At 67.5% G+C, this 21,632-nt stretch overlaps 1 protein-coding gene across 1 annotated transcript in view; it reads right to left on the reverse strand.

Annotated features, from left to right (window-relative positions):
- The window catches only part of LOC140738251 (RNA-binding protein Musashi homolog 1-like), a 201,844-nt gene that overhangs the window by 3,266 nt on the left and 176,946 nt on the right, over positions 1-21,632 (reverse strand). The window contains 1 exon segment of the mRNA XM_073065404.1: positions 3-73. Within this exon segment, the coding sequence (XP_072921505.1) occupies positions 32-73 (42 nt within the window). The 3' untranslated portion in view covers positions 3-31.

Genomic DNA, 21,632 nt, shown 5'->3' on the forward strand with positions numbered 1-21,632 from the left:
ACCTCCTTTTTCAGATTCACAGGCCCCTGCTTTAGTGGTAACCATTTGTGAAAGCCGTGGCGATCAAGGGGCCCTGGAATAGAGAGCAGGTGAGCGAGGCACTCTGGTGGAACCCTGAGTCACTGGTTACATTGCCTCCATTACCCCCTCCCCCCACCCCTCCTCTACACACTCGGTACAAACGGGGAGGGAGTGATGGCCATCACCTCCATCTGCACCTGCTCTGGCTAGGCCCTGCTTCACAGGGTGAGCCCCACCTCACACAGGAGTACAAGATCCGCAGATGAGCAGAGACACCCCAGCACGCCCACCTGAGCTGCCCACAAGGAACACTCTGTGTGGATAACAGGCCCCTGGGTTCCTGGGCAGGCAGCAGTGGGATCGTTCTGTGTGGATAACAGACCCCTGGGTTCCTGGGCAGGGAGCGATGGGAACACTCTGTGTGGATAACAGGCCCCTGGGTTCCTGGGCAGGCAGCGATGGGAACATTGTGTGTGGATAACAGACCCCTGGGTTCCTGGGCAGGGAGCGATGGGAACACACTGTGTGGATAACAGGCCCCTGGGTTCCTGGACAGGCAGCGATGGGAACGTTCTGTGTGGATAATAGGCCGATGGGTTCCTGGACAGGCAGCGATGGGAACATTGTGTGTGGATAACAGGCCCCTGGGTTCCTGGGCAGGCAGCGATGGGAACATTGTGTGTGGATAACAGGCCCCTGGGTTCCTGGGCAGACAGCGATGGGAACATTGTGTGTGGATAACAGGCCCCTGGGTTCCTGGGCAGGCAGCGATGGGAATGTTGTGTGTGGATAACAGGCCCCTGGGTTCCTGGGCAGGCAGCGATGGGAACATTGTGTAAGGATAACAGGCCCCTGGGTTCCTGGGCAGGCAGCGATGGGAACATTGTGTGTGGATAACAGGCCCCTGGGTTCCTGGGCAGGCAGCGATGGGAACACTCTGTGTGGATAACAGGCCCCTGGGTTCCTGGGCAGGCAGCGATGGGAACGTTCTGTGTGGATAACAGGCCCCTGTGTTCCTGGGCAGGCAGCGATGGGAACACTCTGTGTGGATAACAGGCCCCTGGGTTCCTGGGCAGGCAGCGATGGGAACACTCTGTGTGGATAACAGGCCCCTGGGTTCCTGGGCAGGCAGCGATGGGAACATTGTGTGTGGATAACAGGCCCCTGGGTTCCTGGGCAGGCAGCGATGGGAACACTCTGTGTGGATAACAGGCCCCTGGGTTCCTGGGCAGGCAGCGATGGGAACACTCTGTGTGGATAACAGGCCACTGGGTTCCTGGGCAGGCAGCGATGGGAACATTGTGTGTGGATAACAGGCCCCTGGGCTCCTGGGCAGGGAGCGATGGGAACATTGTGTGTGGATAACAGGCCCCTGGGTTCCTGGGCAGGCAGCAGTGGGATCGTTCTGTGTGGATAACAGACCCCTGGGTTCCTGGGCAGGGAGAGATGGGAACATTGTGTGTGGATAACAGGCTCTTGGGTTCCTGGGCAGGCAGCGATGGGATCACACTGTGTGGATAACAGGCCCCTGGGTTCCTGGGCAGGGAGCGATGGGAACATTGTGTGTGGATAACAGGCCCCTGGGTTCCTGGACAGGCAGCGATGGGAACACACTGTGTGGATAACAGGCCCCTGGGTTCCTGGGCAGGCAGCGATGGGATCACACTGCGTGGATAACAGATCCCTGGGTTCCTGGGCAGGCAGCGATGGGAACATTGTGTGTGGATAACAGGCCCCTGGGTTCCTGGGCAGGCAGCGATGGGAACACTCTGTGTGGATAACAGGCCCCTGGGTTCCTGGGCAGGCAGCGATGGGAACACACTGTGTGGATAACAGGCCCCTGGGTTCCTGGGCAGGCAGCGATGGGAACACACTGTGTGGATAACAGGCCCCTGGGTTCCTGGGCAGGCAGCAGTGGGATCGTTCTGTGTGGATAACAGGCCCCTGGGTTCCTGGGCAGACAGCGATGGGAACGTTCTGTGTGGATAACAGGCCCCTGGGTTCCTGGGCAGGCAGCGATGGGAACACACTGTGTGGATAACAGGCCCCTGGGTTCCTGGGCAGGCAGCGATGGGAACACTCTGTGTGGATAACAGGCCCCTGGGTTCCTGGGCAGGCAGCAATTGGAACACTCTGTGTGGATAACAGGCCCCTGGGTTCCTGGGCAGGCAGCGATGGGAACACTCTGTGTGGATAACAGGCCCCTGGGTTCCTGGGCAGGCAGCGATGGGAACACTCTGTGTGGATAACAGGCCCCTGGGTTCCTGGGCAGGCAGCGATGGGAACGTTGTGTGTGGATAACAGGCCCCTGGGTTCCTGGGCAGGCAGCGATGGAAACACTCTGTGTGGATAACAGGCCCGTGGGTTCCTGGGCAGGCAGCGATGGGAACACTCTGTGTGGATAACAGGCCCCTGGGTTCCTGGGCAGGCAGCGATGGGAACACTCTGTGTGGATAACAGGCCCCTGGGTTCCTGGACAGGCAGCGATGGGAACACTCTGCGTGGATAACAGGCCCCTGGGTTCCTGGACAGGCAGCAATGGGAACACTCTGTGTGGATAACAGGCCGCTGGGTTCCTGGGCAGGCAGCGATGGGTCTGATGAGGGCACAGTAGGTTCATGCCCCACTCAGGAATGAATGGTTTCTGCCTTCAGTCCAATACAAATCGCTCCTTTGTGTCAGTTTATCAATCCGACCGCTGGGACAGACTGGGTTTTCTATGACGACAAACCAGACTCCCTTCCATAAAGCACCTGACCTGAAAACACCCTGATAACCGGAGATCAGCCCAAAGAGCCGCCGCTGCGTCTGGTAAAACTTCTAAACATTCAGCCCGCTGTACAGACTCCCAACAAAATGATCCTATCAGTTGCAAATCCCCTCACGACCTTTCCCAGTGACCCTGCAAGTTCCTGTCTCTCACACAATTCCCATCGGCTGTTCTTGAAGCTGCTCGACACCAGAGGCAACATCAGCAACAGCCGCTCCCCTGCCGGCACAGTCTCTGCGACACGGGAGAACAGCCGCTCCCCTGCCGGCACGGTCTCCGGGACACGGGAGAACAGCCGCTCCCCTGCCGGCACAGTCTCCGGGACACGGGAGAACAGCCGCTCCCCTGCCGGCACAGTCTCCGGGACACGGGAGAACAGCCGCTCCCCTGCCGGCACAGTCTCTGCGACACGGGAGAACAGCCGCTCCCCTGCCGGCACAGTCTCCGGGACACGAGAGAACAGCCGCTCCCCTGCGGGCACAGTCTCTGGGACACGGGAGAACAGCCGCTCCCCTGCGGGCACAGTCTCTGCGACACGGGAGAACAGCCGCTCCCCTGCCGGCACAGTCTCTGCGACACGGGAGAACAGACGCTGCCCTGCCGGCACAGTCTCTGCGACACGGGAGAACAGCCGCTCCCCTGCCGGCACAGTCTCTGCGACACGGGAGAACAGCCGATACCTTGCCGGCACATTCTCCGGGACAAGGGAGAACAGCCGCTCCCCTGCCGGCACAGTCTCTGCGACATGGGAGAACAGCCGCTCCCCTGCCGGCACGGTCTCCGGGACACGGGAGAACAGCCGCTCCCCTGCCGGCACAGTCTCCGGGACACGGGAGAACAGCCGCTCCCCTGCCGGCATGGTCTCCGGGACACGGGAGAACAGCCGCTCCCCTGCCGGCACAGTCTCCGGGACACGGGAGAACAGCCGCTCCTCTGCCGGCACAGTCTCCGGGACGCGGGAGAACAGCCGCTCCCCTGCCGGCACAGTCTCTGCGACACGGGAGAACAGCCGCTCCCCTGCCGGCACAGTCTCCGGGACACGGGAGAACAGCCGCTCCCCTGCCGGCACAGTCTCTGGGACACGGGAGAACAGCCGCTCCCCTGCGGGCACAGTCTCTGGGACACGGGAGAACAGCCGCTCCCCTGCCGGCACAGTTTCCGGGACACGGGAGTACAGCCGCTCCCCTGCCGGCACAGTCTCTGCGACACGGGAGAACAGCCGCTCCCCTGCGGGCACAGTCTCTGGGACAAAGGAGAACAGCCGCTCCCCTGCCGGCACAGTCTCCGGGACACGAGAGAACAGCCGCTCCCCTGCCGGCACAGTCTCCGGGACACGGGAGAACAGCCGCTCCCCTGCCGGCACAGTCTCTGCGACACGGGAGAACAGCCGCTCCCCTGCGGGCACAGTCTCTGCGACACGGGAGAACAGCCGCTCCCCTGCCGGCACAGTCTCCGCGACACGGGAGAACAGACGCTGCCCTGCCGGCACAGTCTCCGGGACACGGGAGAACAGCCGCTCCCCTGCCGGCACAGTCTCTGCGAAACGGGAGAACAGACGCTCCCCTGCCGGAACAGTCTCTGCGACACGGGAGAACAGCCGCTCCCCTGCGGGCACAGTCTCTGCGACACGGGAGGACAGCCGCTCCCCTGCGGGCACAGTCTCTGCGACACGGGAAAACAGCCGCTCCCCTGCGGGCACAGTCTCTGCGACACGGGAGGACAGCCGCTCCCCTGCCGGCACAGTCTCCGGGACACGGGAGAACAGCCGCTCCCCTGCTGGCACAGTCTCTGCGACACGGGAGAACAGCCGCTCCCCTGCCGGCACAGTCTCCGGGACACGGGAGAACAGCCGCTCCCCTGCGGGCACAGTCTCCGGGACGCGGGAGAACAGCCGCTCCCCTGCCGGCACAGTCTCTGGGACACGGGAGAACAGCCGCTCCCCTGCCGGCACAGTCTCCGGGACACGGGAGAACAGCCGCTCCCCTGCCGGCACAGTCTCCGGGACACGGGAGAACAGCCGCTCCCCTGCGGGCACAGTCTCCGCGACACGGGATAACAGCCTCTCCCCTGCGGGCACAGTCTCTGCGACATGGGAGAACAGCCGCTCCCCTGCGGGCACAGTCTCCGGGACACGGGAGAACAGCCGCTCCCCTGCCGGCACAGTCTCCGGGACACGGGGGAACAGCCGCTCCCCTGCCGGCACAGTCTCCGGGACACGGGAGAACAGCCGCTCCCCTGTCGGCACAGTCTCCGGGACACGGGGGAACAGCCGCTCCCCTGCCGGCACAGTCTCCGGGACACGGGAGAACAGCCGCTCCCCTGCCGGCACAGTCTCCGGGACACGGGTGAACAGCCGCACCCCTGCCGGCACAGTCTCCGGGACACGGCAGAACAGCCGCTCCCCTGCCGGCACAGTCTCCGGGACACGGGAGAACAGCCGCTCCCCTGCCGGCACAGTCTCCGGGACACGGGTGAACAGCCGCACCCCTGCCGGCACAGTCTCCGGGACACGGGAGAACAGCCGCTCCCCTGCCGGCACAGTCTCCGGGACACGGGTGAACAGCCGCACCCCTGCCGGCACAGTCTCCGGGACACGGCAGAACAGCCGCTCCCCTGCCGGCACAGTCTCCGGGACACGGGAGAACAGCCGCTCCCCTGCCGGCACAGTCTCCGGGACACGGGAGAACAGCCGCTCCCCTGCCGGCACAGTCTCTGCGACACGGGAGAACAGCCGCTCCCCTGCCGGCACAGTCTCTGGGACAAGGGAGAACAGCCGCTCCCATGCCGGCACAGTCTCTGCGAAACGGGAGAACAGCCGCTCCCCTGCCGGCACAGTCTCCGGGACACGGGTGAACAGCCGCTCCCCTGCCGGCACGGTCTCAGGGACACGGGAGTACAGCCGCTCCCCTGCCGGCACAGTCTCCGGGACACGGGAGAACAGCCGCTCCCCTGCCGGCACAGTCTCTGCGACACGGGAGAACAGCCGCTCCCCTGCCGGCACAGTCTCCGCGACACGGGAGAACAGCCGCTCCCCTGCCGGCAGTCTCTGCGACACGGGAGAACAGCCGCTCCCCAGCCGGCACAGTCTCCGGGACGCGGGGAGAACAGCCGCTCCCCTGCCGGCACAGTCTCCGGGACACGGGAGAACAGCCGCTCCTCTGCCGGCACAGTCTCTGCGACACGGGAGAACAGCCGCTCCCCTGCCGGCACAGTCTCTGCGACACGGGAGAACAGCCGCTCCCCTGCCGGCACAGTCTCTGCGACACGGGAGAACAGCCGCTCCCCTGCCGGTACAGTCTCTGGGACACGGGAGAACAGCCGCTCCCCTGCCGGCACAGTCTCTGCGACACGGGAGAACAGACGCACCCCTGCCGGCACAGTCTCCGCGACACGGGAGAACAGCCGCTCCCCTGCCGGCACAGTCTCTGCGACACGGGAGAACAGCCGCTCCCCTGCCGGCACAGTCTCCGGGACACAGGAGAACAGCCGCTCCCCTGCCGGCACAGTCTCCGCGACACGGGAGTACAGCCGCTCCCCTGCCGGCACAGTCTCCGGGACACGGGAGAACAGCCGCTCCCCTGCCGGCACAGTCTCCGGGACACGGGAGAACAGCCGCTCCCCTGCCGGCACAGTCTCTGCGAAACGGGAGAACAGCGGCTCCCCTGCCGGCACAGTCTCTGCGACACGGGAGAACAGCCGCTCCCCTGCCGGCACAGTCTCCGGGACGCGGGAGAACAGCCGCTCCACTGCCGGCACAGTCTCTGGGACGCGGGAGAACAGCCGCTCCCCTGCCGGCACAGTCTCCGGGACACCGGAGAACAGCCGCTCCCCTGCCGGCACAGTCTCCGGGACGCGGGAGAACAGCCGCTCCACTGCCGGCACAGTCTCCGGGACACCGGAGAACAGCCGCTCCCCTGCCGGCACAGTCTCCGGGACGCGGGAGAACAGCCGCTCCCCTGCCGGCACAGTCTCCGGGACACCGGAGAACAGCCGCTCCCCTGCCGGCACAGTCTCCGGGACACGGGAGTACAGCCGCTCCCCTGCCGGCACAGTCTCTGCGACACGGGAGAACAGCCGCTCCCCTGCGGGCACAGTCTCTGGGACAAAGGAGAACAGCCGCTCCCCTGCCGGCACAGTCTCCGGGACACGAGAGAACAGCCGCTCCCCTGCCGGCACAGTCTCCGGGACACGGGAGAACAGCCGCTCCCCTGCCGGCACAGTCTCTGCGACACGGGAGAACAGCCGCTCCCCTGCGGGCACAGTCTCTGCGACACGGGAGAACAGCCGCTCCCCTGCCGGCACAGTCTCCGCGACACGGGAGAACAGACGCTGCCCTGCCGGCACAGTCTCCGGGACACGGGAGAACAGCCGCTCCCCTGCCGGCACAGTCTCTGCGACATGGGAGAACAGCCGCTCCCCTGCCGGCACGGTCTCCGGGACACGGGAGAACAGCCGCTCCCCTGCCGGCACAGTCTCCGGGACACGGGAGAACAGCCGCTCCCCTGCCGGCATGGTCTCCGGGACACGGGAGAACAGCCGCTCCCCTGCCGGCACAGTCTCCGGGACACGGGAGAACAGCCGCTCCTCTGCCGGCACAGTCTCCGGGACGCGGGAGAACAGCCGCTCCCCTGCCGGCACAGTCTCTGCGACACGGGAGAACAGCCGCTCCCCTGCCGGCACAGTCTCCGGGACACGGGAGAACAGCCGCTCCCCTGCCGGCACAGTCTCTGGGACACGGGAGAACAGCCGCTCCCCTGCGGGCACAGTCTCTGGGACACGGGAGAACAGCCGCTCCCCTGCCGGCACAGTTTCCGGGACACGGGAGTACAGCCGCTCCCCTGCCGGCACAGTCTCTGCGACACGGGAGAACAGCCGCTCCCCTGCGGGCACAGTCTCTGGGACAAAGGAGAACAGCCGCTCCCCTGCCGGCACAGTCTCCGGGACACGAGAGAACAGCCGCTCCCCTGCCGGCACAGTCTCCGGGACACGGGAGAACAGCCGCTCCCCTGCCGGCACAGTCTCTGCGACACGGGAGAACAGCCGCTCCCCTGCGGGCACAGTCTCTGCGACACGGGAGAACAGCCGCTCCCCTGCCGGCACAGTCTCCGCGACACGGGAGAACAGACGCTGCCCTGCCGGCACAGTCTCCGGGACACGGGAGAACAGCCGCTCCCCTGCCGGCACAGTCTCTGCGAAACGGGAGAACAGACGCTCCCCTGCCGGAACAGTCTCTGCGACACGGGAGAACAGCCGCTCCCCTGCGGGCACAGTCTCTGCGACACGGGAGGACAGCCGCTCCCCTGCGGGCACAGTCTCTGCGACACGGGAAAACAGCCGCTCCCCTGCGGGCACAGTCTCTGCGACACGGGAGGACAGCCGCTCCCCTGCCGGCACAGTCTCCGGGACACGGGAGAACAGCCGCTCCCCTGCTGGCACAGTCTCTGCGACACGGGAGAACAGCCGCTCCCCTGCCGGCACAGTCTCCGGGACACGGGAGAACAGCCGCTCCCCTGCGGGCACAGTCTCCGGGACGCGGGAGAACAGCCGCTCCCCTGCCGGCACAGTCTCTGGGACACGGGAGAACAGCCGCTCCCCTGCCGGCACAGTCTCCGGGACACGGGAGAACAGCCGCTCCCCTGCCGGCACAGTCTCCGGGACACGGGAGAACAGCCGCTCCCCTGCGGGCACAGTCTCCGCGACACGGGATAACAGCCTCTCCCCTGCGGGCACAGTCTCTGCGACATGGGAGAACAGCCGCTCCCCTGCGGGCACAGTCTCCGGGACACGGGAGAACAGCCGCTCCCCTGCCGGCACAGTCTCCGGGACACGGGGGAACAGCCGCTCCCCTGCCGGCACAGTCTCCGGGACACGGGAGAACAGCCGCTCCCCTGTCGGCACAGTCTCCGGGACACGGGGGAACAGCCGCTCCCCTGCCGGCACAGTCTCCGGGACACGGGAGAACAGCCGCTCCCCTGCCGGCACAGTCTCCGGGACACGGGTGAACAGCCGCACCCCTGCCGGCACAGTCTCCGGGACACGGCAGAACAGCCGCTCCCCTGCCGGCACAGTCTCCGGGACACGGGAGAACAGCCGCTCCCCTGCCGGCACAGTCTCCGGGACACGGGTGAACAGCCGCACCCCTGCCGGCACAGTCTCCGGGACACGGGAGAACAGCCGCTCCCCTGCCGGCACAGTCTCCGGGACACGGGTGAACAGCCGCACCCCTGCCGGCACAGTCTCCGGGACACGGCAGAACAGCCGCTCCCCTGCCGGCACAGTCTCCGGGACACGGGAGAACAGCCGCTCCCCTGCCGGCACAGTCTCCGGGACACGGGAGAACAGCCGCTCCCCTGCCGGCACAGTCTCTGCGACACGGGAGAACAGCCGCTCCCCTGCCGGCACAGTCTCTGGGACAAGGGAGAACAGCCGCTCCCATGCCGGCACAGTCTCTGCGAAACGGGAGAACAGCCGCTCCCCTGCCGGCACAGTCTCCGGGACACGGGTGAACAGCCGCTCCCCTGCCGGCACGGTCTCAGGGACACGGGAGTACAGCCGCTCCCCTGCCGGCACAGTCTCCGGGACACGGGAGAACAGCCGCTCCCCTGCCGGCACAGTCTCTGCGACACGGGAGAACAGCCGCTCCCCTGCCGGCACAGTCTCCGCGACACGGGAGAACAGCCGCTCCCCTGCCGGCAGTCTCTGCGACACGGGAGAACAGCCGCTCCCCAGCCGGCACAGTCTCCGGGACGCGGGAGAACAGCCGCTCCCCTGCCGGCACAGTCTCCGGGACACGGGAGAACAGCCGCTCCTCTGCCGGCACAGTCTCTGCGACACGGGAGAACAGCCGCTCCCCTGCCGGCACAGTCTCTGCGACACGGGAGAACAGCCGCTCCCCTGCCGGCACAGTCTCTGCGACACGGGAGAACAGCCGCTCCCCTGCCGGTACAGTCTCTGGGACACGGGAGAACAGCCGCTCCCCTGCCGGCACAGTCTCTGCGACACGGGAGAACAGACGCACCCCTGCCGGCACAGTCTCCGCGACACGGGAGAACAGCCGCTCCCCTGCCGGCACAGTCTCTGCGACACGGGAGAACAGCCGCTCCCCTGCCGGCACAGTCTCCGGGACACAGGAGAACAGCCGCTCCCCTGCCGGCACAGTCTCCGCGACACGGGAGTACAGCCGCTCCCCTGCCGGCACAGTCTCCGGGACACGGGAGAACAGCCGCTCCCCTGCCGGCACAGTCTCCGGGACACGGGAGAACAGCCGCTCCCCTGCCGGCACAGTCTCTGCGAAACGGGAGAACAGCGGCTCCCCTGCCGGCACAGTCTCTGCGACACGGGAGAACAGCCGCTCCCCTGCCGGCACAGTCTCCGGGACGCGGGAGAACAGCCGCTCCACTGCCGGCACAGTCTCTGGGACGCGGGAGAACAGCCGCTCCCCTGCCGGCACAGTCTCCGGGACACCGGAGAACAGCCGCTCCCCTGCCGGCACAGTCTCCGGGACGCGGGAGAACAGCCGCTCCACTGCCGGCACAGTCTCCGGGACACCGGAGAACAGCCGCTCCCCTGCCGGCACAGTCTCCGGGACGCGGGAGAACAGCCGCTCCCCTGCCGGCACAGTCTCCGGGACACCGGAGAACAGCCGCTCCCCTGCCGGCACAGTCTCCGGGACACGGGAGTACAGCCGCTCCCCTGCCGGCACAGTCTCTGCGACACGGGAGAACAGCCGCTCCCCTGCGGGCACAGTCTCTGGGACAAAGGAGAACAGCCGCTCCCCTGCCGGCACAGTCTCCGGGACACGAGAGAACAGCCGCTCCCCTGCCGGCACAGTCTCCGGGACACGGGAGAACAGCCGCTCCCCTGCCGGCACAGTCTCTGCGACACGGGAGAACAGCCGCTCCCCTGCGGGCACAGTCTCTGCGACACGGGAGAACAGCCGCTCCCCTGCCGGCACAGTCTCCGCGACACGGGAGAACAGACGCTGCCCTGCCGGCACAGTCTCCGGGACACGGGAGAACAGCCGCTCCCCTGCCGGCACAGTCTCTGCGAAACGGGAGAACAGACGCTCCCCTGCCGGCACAGTCTCTGCGACACGGGAGAACAGCCGCTCCCCTGCGGGCACAGTCTCTGCGACACGGGAGGACAGCCGCTCCCCTGCGGGCACAGTCTCTGCGACACGGGAAAACAGCCGCTCCCCTGCGGGCACAGTCTCTGCGACACGGGAGGACAGCCGCTCCCCTGCCGGCACAGTCTCCGGGACACGGGAGAACAGCCGCTCCCCTGCTGGCACAGTCTCTGCGACACGGGAGAACAGCCACTCCCCTGCCGGCACAGTCTCCGGGACGCGGGAGAACAGCCGCTCCCCTGCGGGCACAGTCTCCGGGACGCGGGAGAACAGCCGCTCCCCTGCCGGCACAGTCTCTGGGACACGGGAGAACAGCCGCTCCCCTGCCGGCACAGTCTCCGGGACACGGGAGAACAGCCGCTCCCCTGCCGGCACAGTCTCTGGGACACGGGAGAACAGCCGCTCCCCTGCGGGCACAGTCTCCGCGACACGGGATAACAGCCTCTCCCCTGCGGGCACAGTCTCTGCGACATGGGAGAACAGCCGCTCCCCTGCGGGCAGAGTCTCCGGGACACGGGAGAACAGCCGCTCCCCTGCCGGCACAGTCTCCGGGACACGGGGGAACAGCCGCTCCCCTGCCGGCACAGTCTCCGGGACACGGGAGAACAGCCGCTCCCCTGTCGGCACAGTCTCCGGGACACGGGAGAACAGCCGCTCCCCTGCCGGCACAGTCTCTGCGACACGGGAGAACAGCCGCTCCCCTGCCGGCAGTCTCTGCGACACGGGAGAACAGCCGCTCCCCTGCCGGCACAGTCTCCGGGACACGGGAGAACAGCCGCTCCCCTGTCGGCACAGTCTCCGGGACACGGGAGAACAGCCGCTCCCCTGCCGGCACAGTCTCCGGGACACGGGGGAACAGCCGCTCCCCTGCCGGCACAGTCTCCGGGACACGGGAGAACAGCCGCTCCCCTGCCGGCACAGTCTCCGGGACACGGGTGAACAGCCGCACCCCTGCCGGCACAGTCTCCGGGACACGGCAGAACAGCCGCTCCCCTGCCGGCACAGTCTCCGGGACACGGGAGAACAGCCGCTCCCCTGTCGGCACAGTCTCCGGGACACGGGAGAACAGCCGCTCCCCTGCCGGCACAGTCTCCGGGACACGGGAGAACAGCCGCTCCCCTGCCGGCACAGTCTCCGGGACACGGGTGAACAGCCGCACCCCTGCCGGCACAGTCTCCGGGACACGGCAGAACAGCCGCTCCCCTGCCGGCACAGTCTCCGGGACACGGGAGAACAGCCGCTCCCCTGTCGGCACAGTCTCCGGGACACGGGAGAACAGCCGCTCCCCTGCCGGCACAGTCTCCGGGACACGGGAGAACAGCCGCTCCCCTGCCGGCACAGTCTCTGCGACACGGGAGAACAGCCGCTCCCCTGCCGGCACAGTCTCTGGGACAAGGGAGAACAGCCGCTCCCATGCCGGCACAGTCTCTGCGAAACGGGAGAACAGCCGCTCCCCTGCCGGCACAGTCTCCGGGACACGGGTGAACAGCCGCTCCCCTGCCGGCACAGTCTCTGCGACACGGGAGAACAGCCGCTCCCCTGCCGGCACAGTCTCCGCGACACGGGAGAACAGCCGCTCCCCTGCCGGCAGTCTCTGCGACACGGGAGAACAGCCGCTCCCCAGCCGGCACAGTCTCCGGGACGCGGGAGAACAGCCGCTCCCCTGCCGGCACAGTCTCCGGGACGCGGGAGAACAGCCGCTCCCCTGCCGGCACAGTCTCTGCGACACGGGAGAACAGCCGCTCCCCTGCCGGCACAGTCTCTGCGACACGGGAGAACAGCCGCTCCCCTGCCGGCACAGTCTCTGGGACACGGGAGAACAGCCGCTCCCATGCCGGCACAGTCTCTGCTACATGGGAGAACAGCCGCTCCCCTGCCGGCACAGTCTCTGCGACACGGGAGAACAGCCTCTCCCCTGCCGGCACAGTCTCCGGGACACGGGAGAACAGCCGCTCCTCTGCCGGCACAGTCTCTGCGACACGGGAGAACAGCCGCTCCCCTGCCGGCACAGTCTCTGCGACACGGGAGAACAGCCGCTCCCCTGCCGGCACAGTCTCTGCGACACGGGAGAACAGCCGCTCCCCTGCCGGCACAGTCTCCGGGACACGGGAGAACAGCCGCTCCTCTGCCGGCACAGTCTCTGCGACACGGGAGAACAGCCGCTCCCCTGCCGGCACAGTCTCTGCGACACGGGAGAACAGCCGCTCCCCTGCCGGCACAGTCTCTGCGACACGGGAGAACAGCCGCTCCCCTGCCGGTACAGTCTCTGGGACACGGGAGAACAGCCGCTCCCCTGCCGGCACAGTCTCTGCGACACGGGAGAACAGACGCACCCCTGCCGGCACAGTCTCCGCGACACGGGAGAACAGCCGCTCCCCTGCCGGCACAGTCTCTGCGACACGGGAGAACAGCCGCTCCCCTGCCGGCACAGTCTCCGGGACACAGGAGAACAGCCGCTCCCCTGCCGGCACAGTCTCCGCGACACGGGAGTACAGCCGCTCCCCTGCCGGCACAGTCTCCGGGACACGGGAGAACAGCCGCTCCCCTGCCGGCACAGTCTCCGGGACACGGGAGAACAGCCGCTCCCCTGCCGGCACAGTCTCTGCGAAACGGGAGAACAGCGGCTCCCCTGCCGGCACAGTCTCTGCGACACGGGAGAACAGCCGCTCCCCTGCCGGCACAGTCTCCGGGACGCGGGAGAACAGCCGCTCCACTGCCGGCACAGTCTCTGGGACGCGGGAGAACAGCCGCTCCCCTGCCGGCACAGTCTCCGGGACACCGGAGAACAGCCGCTCCCCTGCCGGCACAGTCTCCGGGACGCGGGAGAACAGCCGCTCCACTGCCGGCACAGTCTCCGGGACACCGGAGAACAGCCGCTCCCCTGCCGGCACAGTCTCCGGGACGCGGGAGAACAGCCGCTCCCCTGCCGGCACAGTCTCCGGGACACCGGAGAACAGCCGCTCCCCTGCCGGCACAGTCTCCGGGACGCCGGAGAACAGCCGCTCCCCTGCCGGCACAGTCTCCGGGACGCGGGAGAACAGCCGCTCCACTGCCGGCACAGTCTCCGGGACGCGGGAGAACAGCCGCTCCCCTGCCGGCACAGTCTCCGGGAAACGGGAGAACAGCCGCTCCCCTGCCGGCACAGTCTCCGGGACACGGGAGAACAGCCGCTCCCCTGCCGGCACAGTCTCCGGGACACGGGAGAACAGCCGCTCCCCTGCCGGCACAGTCTCCGGGACACGGGAGAACAGCCGCTCCCCTGCCGGCACAGTCTCCGCGACACGGGAGAACAGCCGCTCCCCTGCCGGCACAGTCTCCGCGACACGGGAGAACAGCCGCTCCCCTGCCGGCACAGTCTCTGCGAAACGGGAGAACAGCCGCTCCCCTGCGGGCACAGTCTCCGCGACACGGGAGAACAGCCGCTCCCCTGCCGGCACAGTCTCCGCGACACGGGAGAACAGCCGCTCCCCTGCCGGCACAGTCTCTGGGACACGGGAGAACAGCCGCTCCGCTGCCGGCACAGTCTCTGGGACACGGGAGAACAGCCGCTCCCCTGCCGGCACAGTCTCCGGGACACGGGAGAACAGCCGCTCCCCTGCCGGCACAGTCTCCGGGACACGGGAGAACAGCCGCTCCCCTGCCGGCACAGTCTCCGGGACACGGGAGAACAGCCGCTCCCCTGTCGGCACAGTCTCCGGGACACGGGAGAACAGCCGCTCCCCTGCCGGCACAGTCTCCGGGACACGGGAGAACAGCCGCTCCCCTGCCGGCACAGTCTCCGGGACACGGGAGAACAGCCGCTCCCCTGCCGGCACAGTCTCCGCGACACGGGAGAACAGACGCTGCCCTGCCGGCACAGTCTCCGGGACACGGGAGAACAGCCGCTCCCCTGCCGGCACAGTCTCTGCGAAACGGGAGAACAGACGCTCCCCTGCCGGCACAGTCTCTGCGACACGGGAGAACAGCCGATCCCCTGCCGGCACAGTCTCTGCGACACGGGAGAACAGCCGCTCCCCTGCCGGCACAGTCTCTGCGACACGGGAGAACAGCCGCTCCCCTGCCAGCACAGTCTCTGGGACACGGGAGAACAGCCGATCCCCTGCCGGCACAGTCTCTGCGACACGGGAGAACAGCCGCTCCCCTGCCGGCACAGTCTCTGCGACACGGGAAAACAGCCGCTCCCCTGCGGGCACAGTCTCTGCGACACGGGAGGACAGCCGCTCCCCTGCCGGCACAGTCTCCGGGACACGGGAGGACAGCCGCTCCCCTGCCGGCACAGTCTCTGGGACACGGGAGAACAGCCGCTCCCCTGCGGGCACAGTCTCTGCGACATGGGAGAACAGCCGCTCCCCTGCGGGCACAGTCTCCGGGACACGGGAGAACAGCCGCTCCCCTGCCGGCACAGTCTCCGGGACACGGGGGAACAGCCGCTCCCCTGCCGGCACAGTCTCCGGGACACGGGAGAACAGCCGCTCCCCTGTCGGCACAGTCTCCGGGACACGGGAGAACAGCCGCTCCCCTGCCGGCACAGTCTCTGCGACACGGGAGAACAGCCGCTCCCCTGCCGGCAGTCTCTGCGACACGGGAGAACAGCCGCTCCCCTGCCGGCAGTCTCTGCGACACGGGAGAACAGCCGCTCCCCTGCCGGCAGTCTCCGGGACACGGGAGAACAGCCGCTCCCCTGCCGGCAGTCTCTGCGACACGGGAGAACAGCCGCTCCCCTGCCGGCACAGTCTCCGGGACACGGGAGAACAGCCGCTCCCCTGTCGGCACAGTCTCCGGGACACGGGAGAACAGCCGCTCCCCTGCCGGCACAGTCTCCGGGACACTGGGGAACAGCCGCTCCCCTGCCGGCACAGTCTCCGGGACACGGGAGAACAGCCGCTCCCCTGCCGGCACAGTCTCCGCGACACGGGAGAACAGCCGCTCCCCTGCCGGCACAGTCTCCGGGACACGGGAGAACAGCCGCTCCCCTGCCGGCACAGTCTCTGCGACACGGGAGAACAGCCGCTCCCCTGCCGGCACAGTCTCTGGGACAAGGGAGAACAGCCGCTCCCATGCCGGCACAGTCTCTGCGAAACGGGAGAACAGCCGCTCCCCTGCCGGCACAGTCTCCGGGACACGGGTGAACAGCCGCTCCCCTGCCGGCACGGTCTCCGGGACACGGGAGTACAGCCGCTCCCCTGCCGGCACAGTCTCCGGGACACGGGAGAACAGCCGCTCCCCTGCCGGCACAGTCTCTGCGACACGGGAGAACAGCCGCTCCCCTGCCGGCACAGTCTCCGCGACACGGGAGAACAGCCGCTCCCCTGCCGGCAGTCTCTGCGACACGGGAGAACAGCCGCTCCCCAGCCGGCACAGTCTCCGGGACGCAGGAGAACAGCCGCTCCCCTGCCGGCACAGTCTCTGCGACACGGGAGAACAGCCGCTCCCCTGCCGGCACAGTCTCCGGGACACGGGAGAACAGCCGCTCCCCTGCCGGCACAGTCTCTGCGACACGGGAGAACAGCCGCTCCCCTGCCGGCACAGTCTCTGGGACACGGGAGAACAGCCGCTCCCATGCCGGCACAGTCTCTGCTACACGGGAGAACAGCCGCTCCCCTGCCGGCACAGTCTCTGCGACACGGGAGAACAGCCTCTCCCCTGCCGGCACAGTCTCCGGGACACGGGAGAACAGCCGCTCCTCTGCCGGCACAGTCTCTGCGACACGGGAGAACAGCCGCTCCCCTGCCGGCACAGTCTCTGCGACACGGGAGAACAGCCGCTCCCCTGCCGGCACAGTCTCTGCGACACGGGAGTACAGCCGCTCCCCTGCCGGCACAGTCTCCGGGACACGGGAGAACAGCCGCTCCCCTGCCGGCACAGTCTCAGAGACACGGGAGAACAGCCGCTCCCCTGCCGGCACAGTCTCCGGGACACGGGAGAACAGCCGCTCCCCTGCCGGCACAGTCTCTGGGACACGGGAGAACAGCCGCTCCCCTGCCGGCACAGTCTCTGGGACACGGGAGAACAGCCGCTCCCCTGCCGGCACAGTCTCCGCGACACGGGAGAACAGCCGCTCCCCTGCCGGCACAGTCTCCGCGACACGGGAGAACAGCCGCTCCCCTGCCGGCACAGTCTCTGCGACACGGGAGAACAGCCGCTCCCCTGCCGGCACAGTCTCCGGGACACGGGAGAACAGCCGCTCCCCTGCCAGCACAGTCTCCGCGACACGGGAGAACAGCCGCTCCCCTGCCGGCACAGTCTCTGCGACACGGGAGAACAGCCGCTCCTCTGCCGGCACAGTCTCCGGGACACGGGAGAACAGCCGCTCCCCTGTCGGCACAGTCTCCGGGACACGGGAGAACAGCCGCTCCCCTGCCGGCACAGTCTCCGGGACACGGGAGAACAGCCGCTCCCCTGCCGGCACAGTCTCCGCAACACGGGAGAACAGCCGCTCCCCTGCCGGCACAGTCTCTGGGACACGGGAGAACAGCCGCTCCCCTGCCGGCACAGTCTCCGGGACACGGGAGAACAGCCGCTCCCCTGCCGGCACAGTCTCCGGGACACGGGAGAACAGCCGCTCCCCTGCCGGCACAGTCTCCGGGACACGGGAGAACAGCCGCTCCCCTGCCGGCACAGTCTCCGGGACACGGGAGAACAGCCGCTCCCCTGCCGGCACAGTCTCAGAGACACGGGAGAACAGCCGCTCCCCTGCCGGCACAGTCTCCGGGACACGGGAGAACAGCCGCTCCCCTGCCGGCACAGTCTCTGCGACACGGGAGGACAGCCGCTCCCCTGCCGGCACAGTCTCCGGGACACGGGAGAACAGCCGCTCCCCTGCCGGCACAGTCTCCGGGACACGGGAGAACAGCCGCTCCTCTGCCGGCACAGTCTCCGGGACACGGGAGAACAGCCGCTCCCCTGCCGGCACAGTCTCTGCGACACGGGAGAACAGCCGCTCCCCTGCCGGCACAGTCTCCGGGACACGGGAGAACAGCCGCTCCCCTGCCGGCACAGTCTCTGGGACACGGGAGAACAGCCGCTCCCCTGCCGGTACAGTCTCCGGGACACGGGAGAACAGCCGCTCCCCTGTCGGCACAGTCTCCGGGACACGGGAGAACAGCCGCTCCCCTGTCGGCACAGTCTCCGGGACACGGGAGAACAGCCGCTCCCCTGTCGGCACAGTCTCCGGGACACGGGAGAACAGCCGCTCCCCTGTCGGCACAGTCTCCGGGACACGGGAGAACAGACGCTCCCCTGCCGGCACAGTCTCCGGGACACGGGAGAACAGCCGCTCCCCTGCCGGCACAGTCTCTGCGACACGGGAGAACAGCCGCTCCCCTGCCGGCACAGTCTCCGCGACACGGGAGAACAGCCGCTCCCCTGCCGGCACAGTCTCTGCGACACGGGAGAACAGCCGCTCCCCTGTCGGCACAGTCTCCGGGACACGGGAGAACAGCCGCTCCCCTGCCGTCACAGTCTCTGCGACAAGGGAGAACAGCCGCTCCCCTGCCGGCACAGTCTCCGGGACACGGGAGAACAGCCGCTCCCCTGCCGGCACAGTCTCTGCGACACGGAGTCCCGGAGAACAGCCGCTCCCCTGCCGGCATAGTCTCCGGGACACGGGAGAACAGCCGCTCCACTGCCGGCACAGTCTCTGGGACACGGGAGAACAGCCGCTCCCCTGCCGGGACAGTCTCCGGGACACGGGAGAACAGCCGCTCCCCTGCCGGCACAGTCTCCGGGACACGGGAGAACAGCCGCTCCCCTGCCGGCATAGTCTCCGGGACACGGGAGAACAGCCGCTCCACTGCCGGCACAGTCTCTGCGACACGGGAGAACAGCCGCTCCCCTGCCGGCACAGTCTCTGCGACACGGGAGAACAGCCGCTCCCCTGTCGGCACAGTCTCTGCGACACGGGAGAACAGCCGCTCCCCTGTCGGCACATTCTCTGCGACACGGGAGAACAGCCGCTCCCCTGCCGGCACAGTCTCTGCGACACGGGAGAACAGCCGCTCCCCTGTCGGCACAGTCTCTGCGACACGGGAGAACAGCCGCTCCCCTGCCGGCACAGTCTCTGCGACACGGGAGAACAGCCGCTCCCCTGCCGGCACAGTCTCCGGGACACGGGAGAACAGCCGCTCCCCTGCGGGCACAGTCTCTGGGACACGGGAGAACAGCCGCTCCCCTGTCGGCACAGTCTCTGCGACACGGGAGAACAGCCGCTCCCCTGCCGGCACAGTCTCTGGGACACGGGAGAACAGCCGCTCCCCTGCCGGCACAGTCTCCGGGACACGGGAGAACAGCCGCTCCCCTGCCGGCACAGTCTCTGCGACACGGGAGAACAGCCGCTCCCCTGCCGGCACAGTCTCTGCGACACGGGAGAACAGCCGCTCCCCTGCCGGCACAGTCTCTGCGACACGGGAGAACAGCCGCTCCCCTGCCGGCACAGTCTCCGGGACACGGGAGAACAGCCGCTCCCCTGCCGGCACAGTCTCTGCGACACGGGAGAACAGCCGCTCCCCTGCCGGCACAGTCTCCGGGACACGGGAGTACAGCCGCTCCCCTGCCGGCACAGTCTCCGGGACACGGGAGAATAGCCGCTCCCCTGTCGGCACAGTCTCTGCGACACGGGAGAACAGCCGCTCCCCTGCCGGCACAGTCTCCGGGACAAGGGAGAACAGCCGCTCCCCTGCCGGCACAGTCTCCGGGACACGGGAGAACAGCCGCTCCCCTGCCGGCACAGTCTCTGCGACACGGGAGAACAGCCGCTCCCCTGCCGGCACAGTCTCCGGGACACGGGGAGAACAGCCGCTCCCCTGCCGGCACAGTCTCCGGGACACGGGAGAACAGCCGCTCCCCTGCCGGCACTGTCTCCGCGACACGGGAGAACAGCCGCTCCCCTGCGGACACAGTCTCCGGGACACGGGAGAACAGCCGTTCCCCTGCCGGCACAGTCTCTGCGACACGGGAGAACAGCCGCTCCCCTGCCGGCACAGTCTCTGCGACACGGGAGAACAGCCGCTCCCATGCCGGCATAGTCTCCGGGACACGGGAGAACAGCCGCTCCCCTGCAGGCACAGTCTCCGGGAGACGGGAGAACAGCCGCTCCCCTGCAGGCACAGTCTCTGGGACACGGGGGAACAGCCGCTCCCCTGCCGGCACAGTCTCCGGGACACGGGAGAACAGCCGCTCCCCTGCGGGCACAGTCTCCGGGACACGGGAGAACAGCCGATACCTTGCCGGCACATTCTCCGGGACAAGGGAGAACAGCCGCTCCCCTGCGGGCACAGTCTCCGGGACACGGGAGAACAGCCGTTCCCCTGCCGGCACAGTCTCTGCGACACGGGAGAACAGCCGCTCCCCTGCCGGCACAGTCTCTGCGACACGGGAGAACAGCCGCTCCCATGCCGGCATAGTCTCCGGGACACGGGGAGAACAGCCGCTCCCCTGCCGGCACTGTCTCCGCGACACGGGAGAACAGCCGCTCCCCTGCGGACACAGTCTCCGGGACACGGGAGAACAGCCGTTCCCCTGCCGGCACAGTCTCTGCGACACGGGAGAACAGCCGCTCCCCTGCCGGCACAGTCTCTGCGACACGGGAGAACAGCCGCTCCCATGCCGGCATAGTCTCCGGGACACGGGAGAACAGCCGCTCCCCTGCAGGCACAGTCTCCGGGAGACGGGAGAACAGCCGCTCCCCTGCAGGCACAGTCTCTGGGACACGGGGGAACAGCCGCTCCCCTGCCGGCACAGTCTCCGGGACACGGGAGAACAGCCGCTCCCCTGCGGGCACAGTCTCCGGGACACGGGAGAACAGCCGATACCTTGCCGGCACATTCTCCGGGACAAGGGAGAACAGCCGCTCCCCTGCGGGCACAGTCTCCGGGACACGGGAGAACAGCCGTTCCCCTGCCGGCACAGTCTCTGCGACACGGGAGAACAGCCGCTCCCCTGCCGGCACAGTCTCTGCGACACGGGAGAACAGCCGCTCCCATGCCGGCATAGTCTCCGGGACACGGGAGAACAGCCGCTCCCCTGCAGGCACAGTCTCCGGGAGACGGGAGAACAGCCGCTCCCCTGCAGGCACAGTCTCTGGGACACGGGGGAACAGCCGCTCCCCTGCCGGCACAGTCTCCGGGACACGGGAGAGGACAGTTCCAGGCAGCAGCCCAGGTCAGGGTTCAGTCTGGGTCACTGGGGACATAAGACAGCATCAGCAACTGCTGCCCCCACCCCCCAGTGCCACGTGAGCTGGTTCATTATTTACACAGTGGTGCTGGTCACAAGTGTAGATTCACTATCAGTGCTGCCATATCTCACCTGAGCAGTGTAATGTGACCTCTGTGATCTAACCAGCGTGGGGCCACAGCACGAGTACAATCTGTGTACAATTTCTATCAGCGTGAATAACTCCACTCACCTCAACTCTGAACTGATTCCACAACCTACAGACTCACTCTCAAGGACTCTACAAACTCAAGTTCACAGATTTATTTATTTACTTTTTTTAATTATTATTTGCACGATTTATCTTCTTTTGCATACTGGTTGTTTGCCAGTATTTATCGACAGTATTTATCTCAGGTAGTAGGTGGTGACATACACGTACCTTGGTAATAAATTAATTTCTGACCTTGTCATTAACTTTGATTTGCCAATAGCACAGACAGACAACAAGCTCGGAAACCACAGAGAACTTAGAGAGATAGAGGTAGTTGGTGTGAGCCAGGG

Source organism: Hemitrygon akajei, chromosome 14, assembly GCF_048418815.1.
Source record: "Hemitrygon akajei chromosome 14, sHemAka1.3, whole genome shotgun sequence".
Taxonomy (NCBI): Eukaryota; Metazoa; Chordata; class Chondrichthyes; order Myliobatiformes; family Dasyatidae; genus Hemitrygon; species Hemitrygon akajei.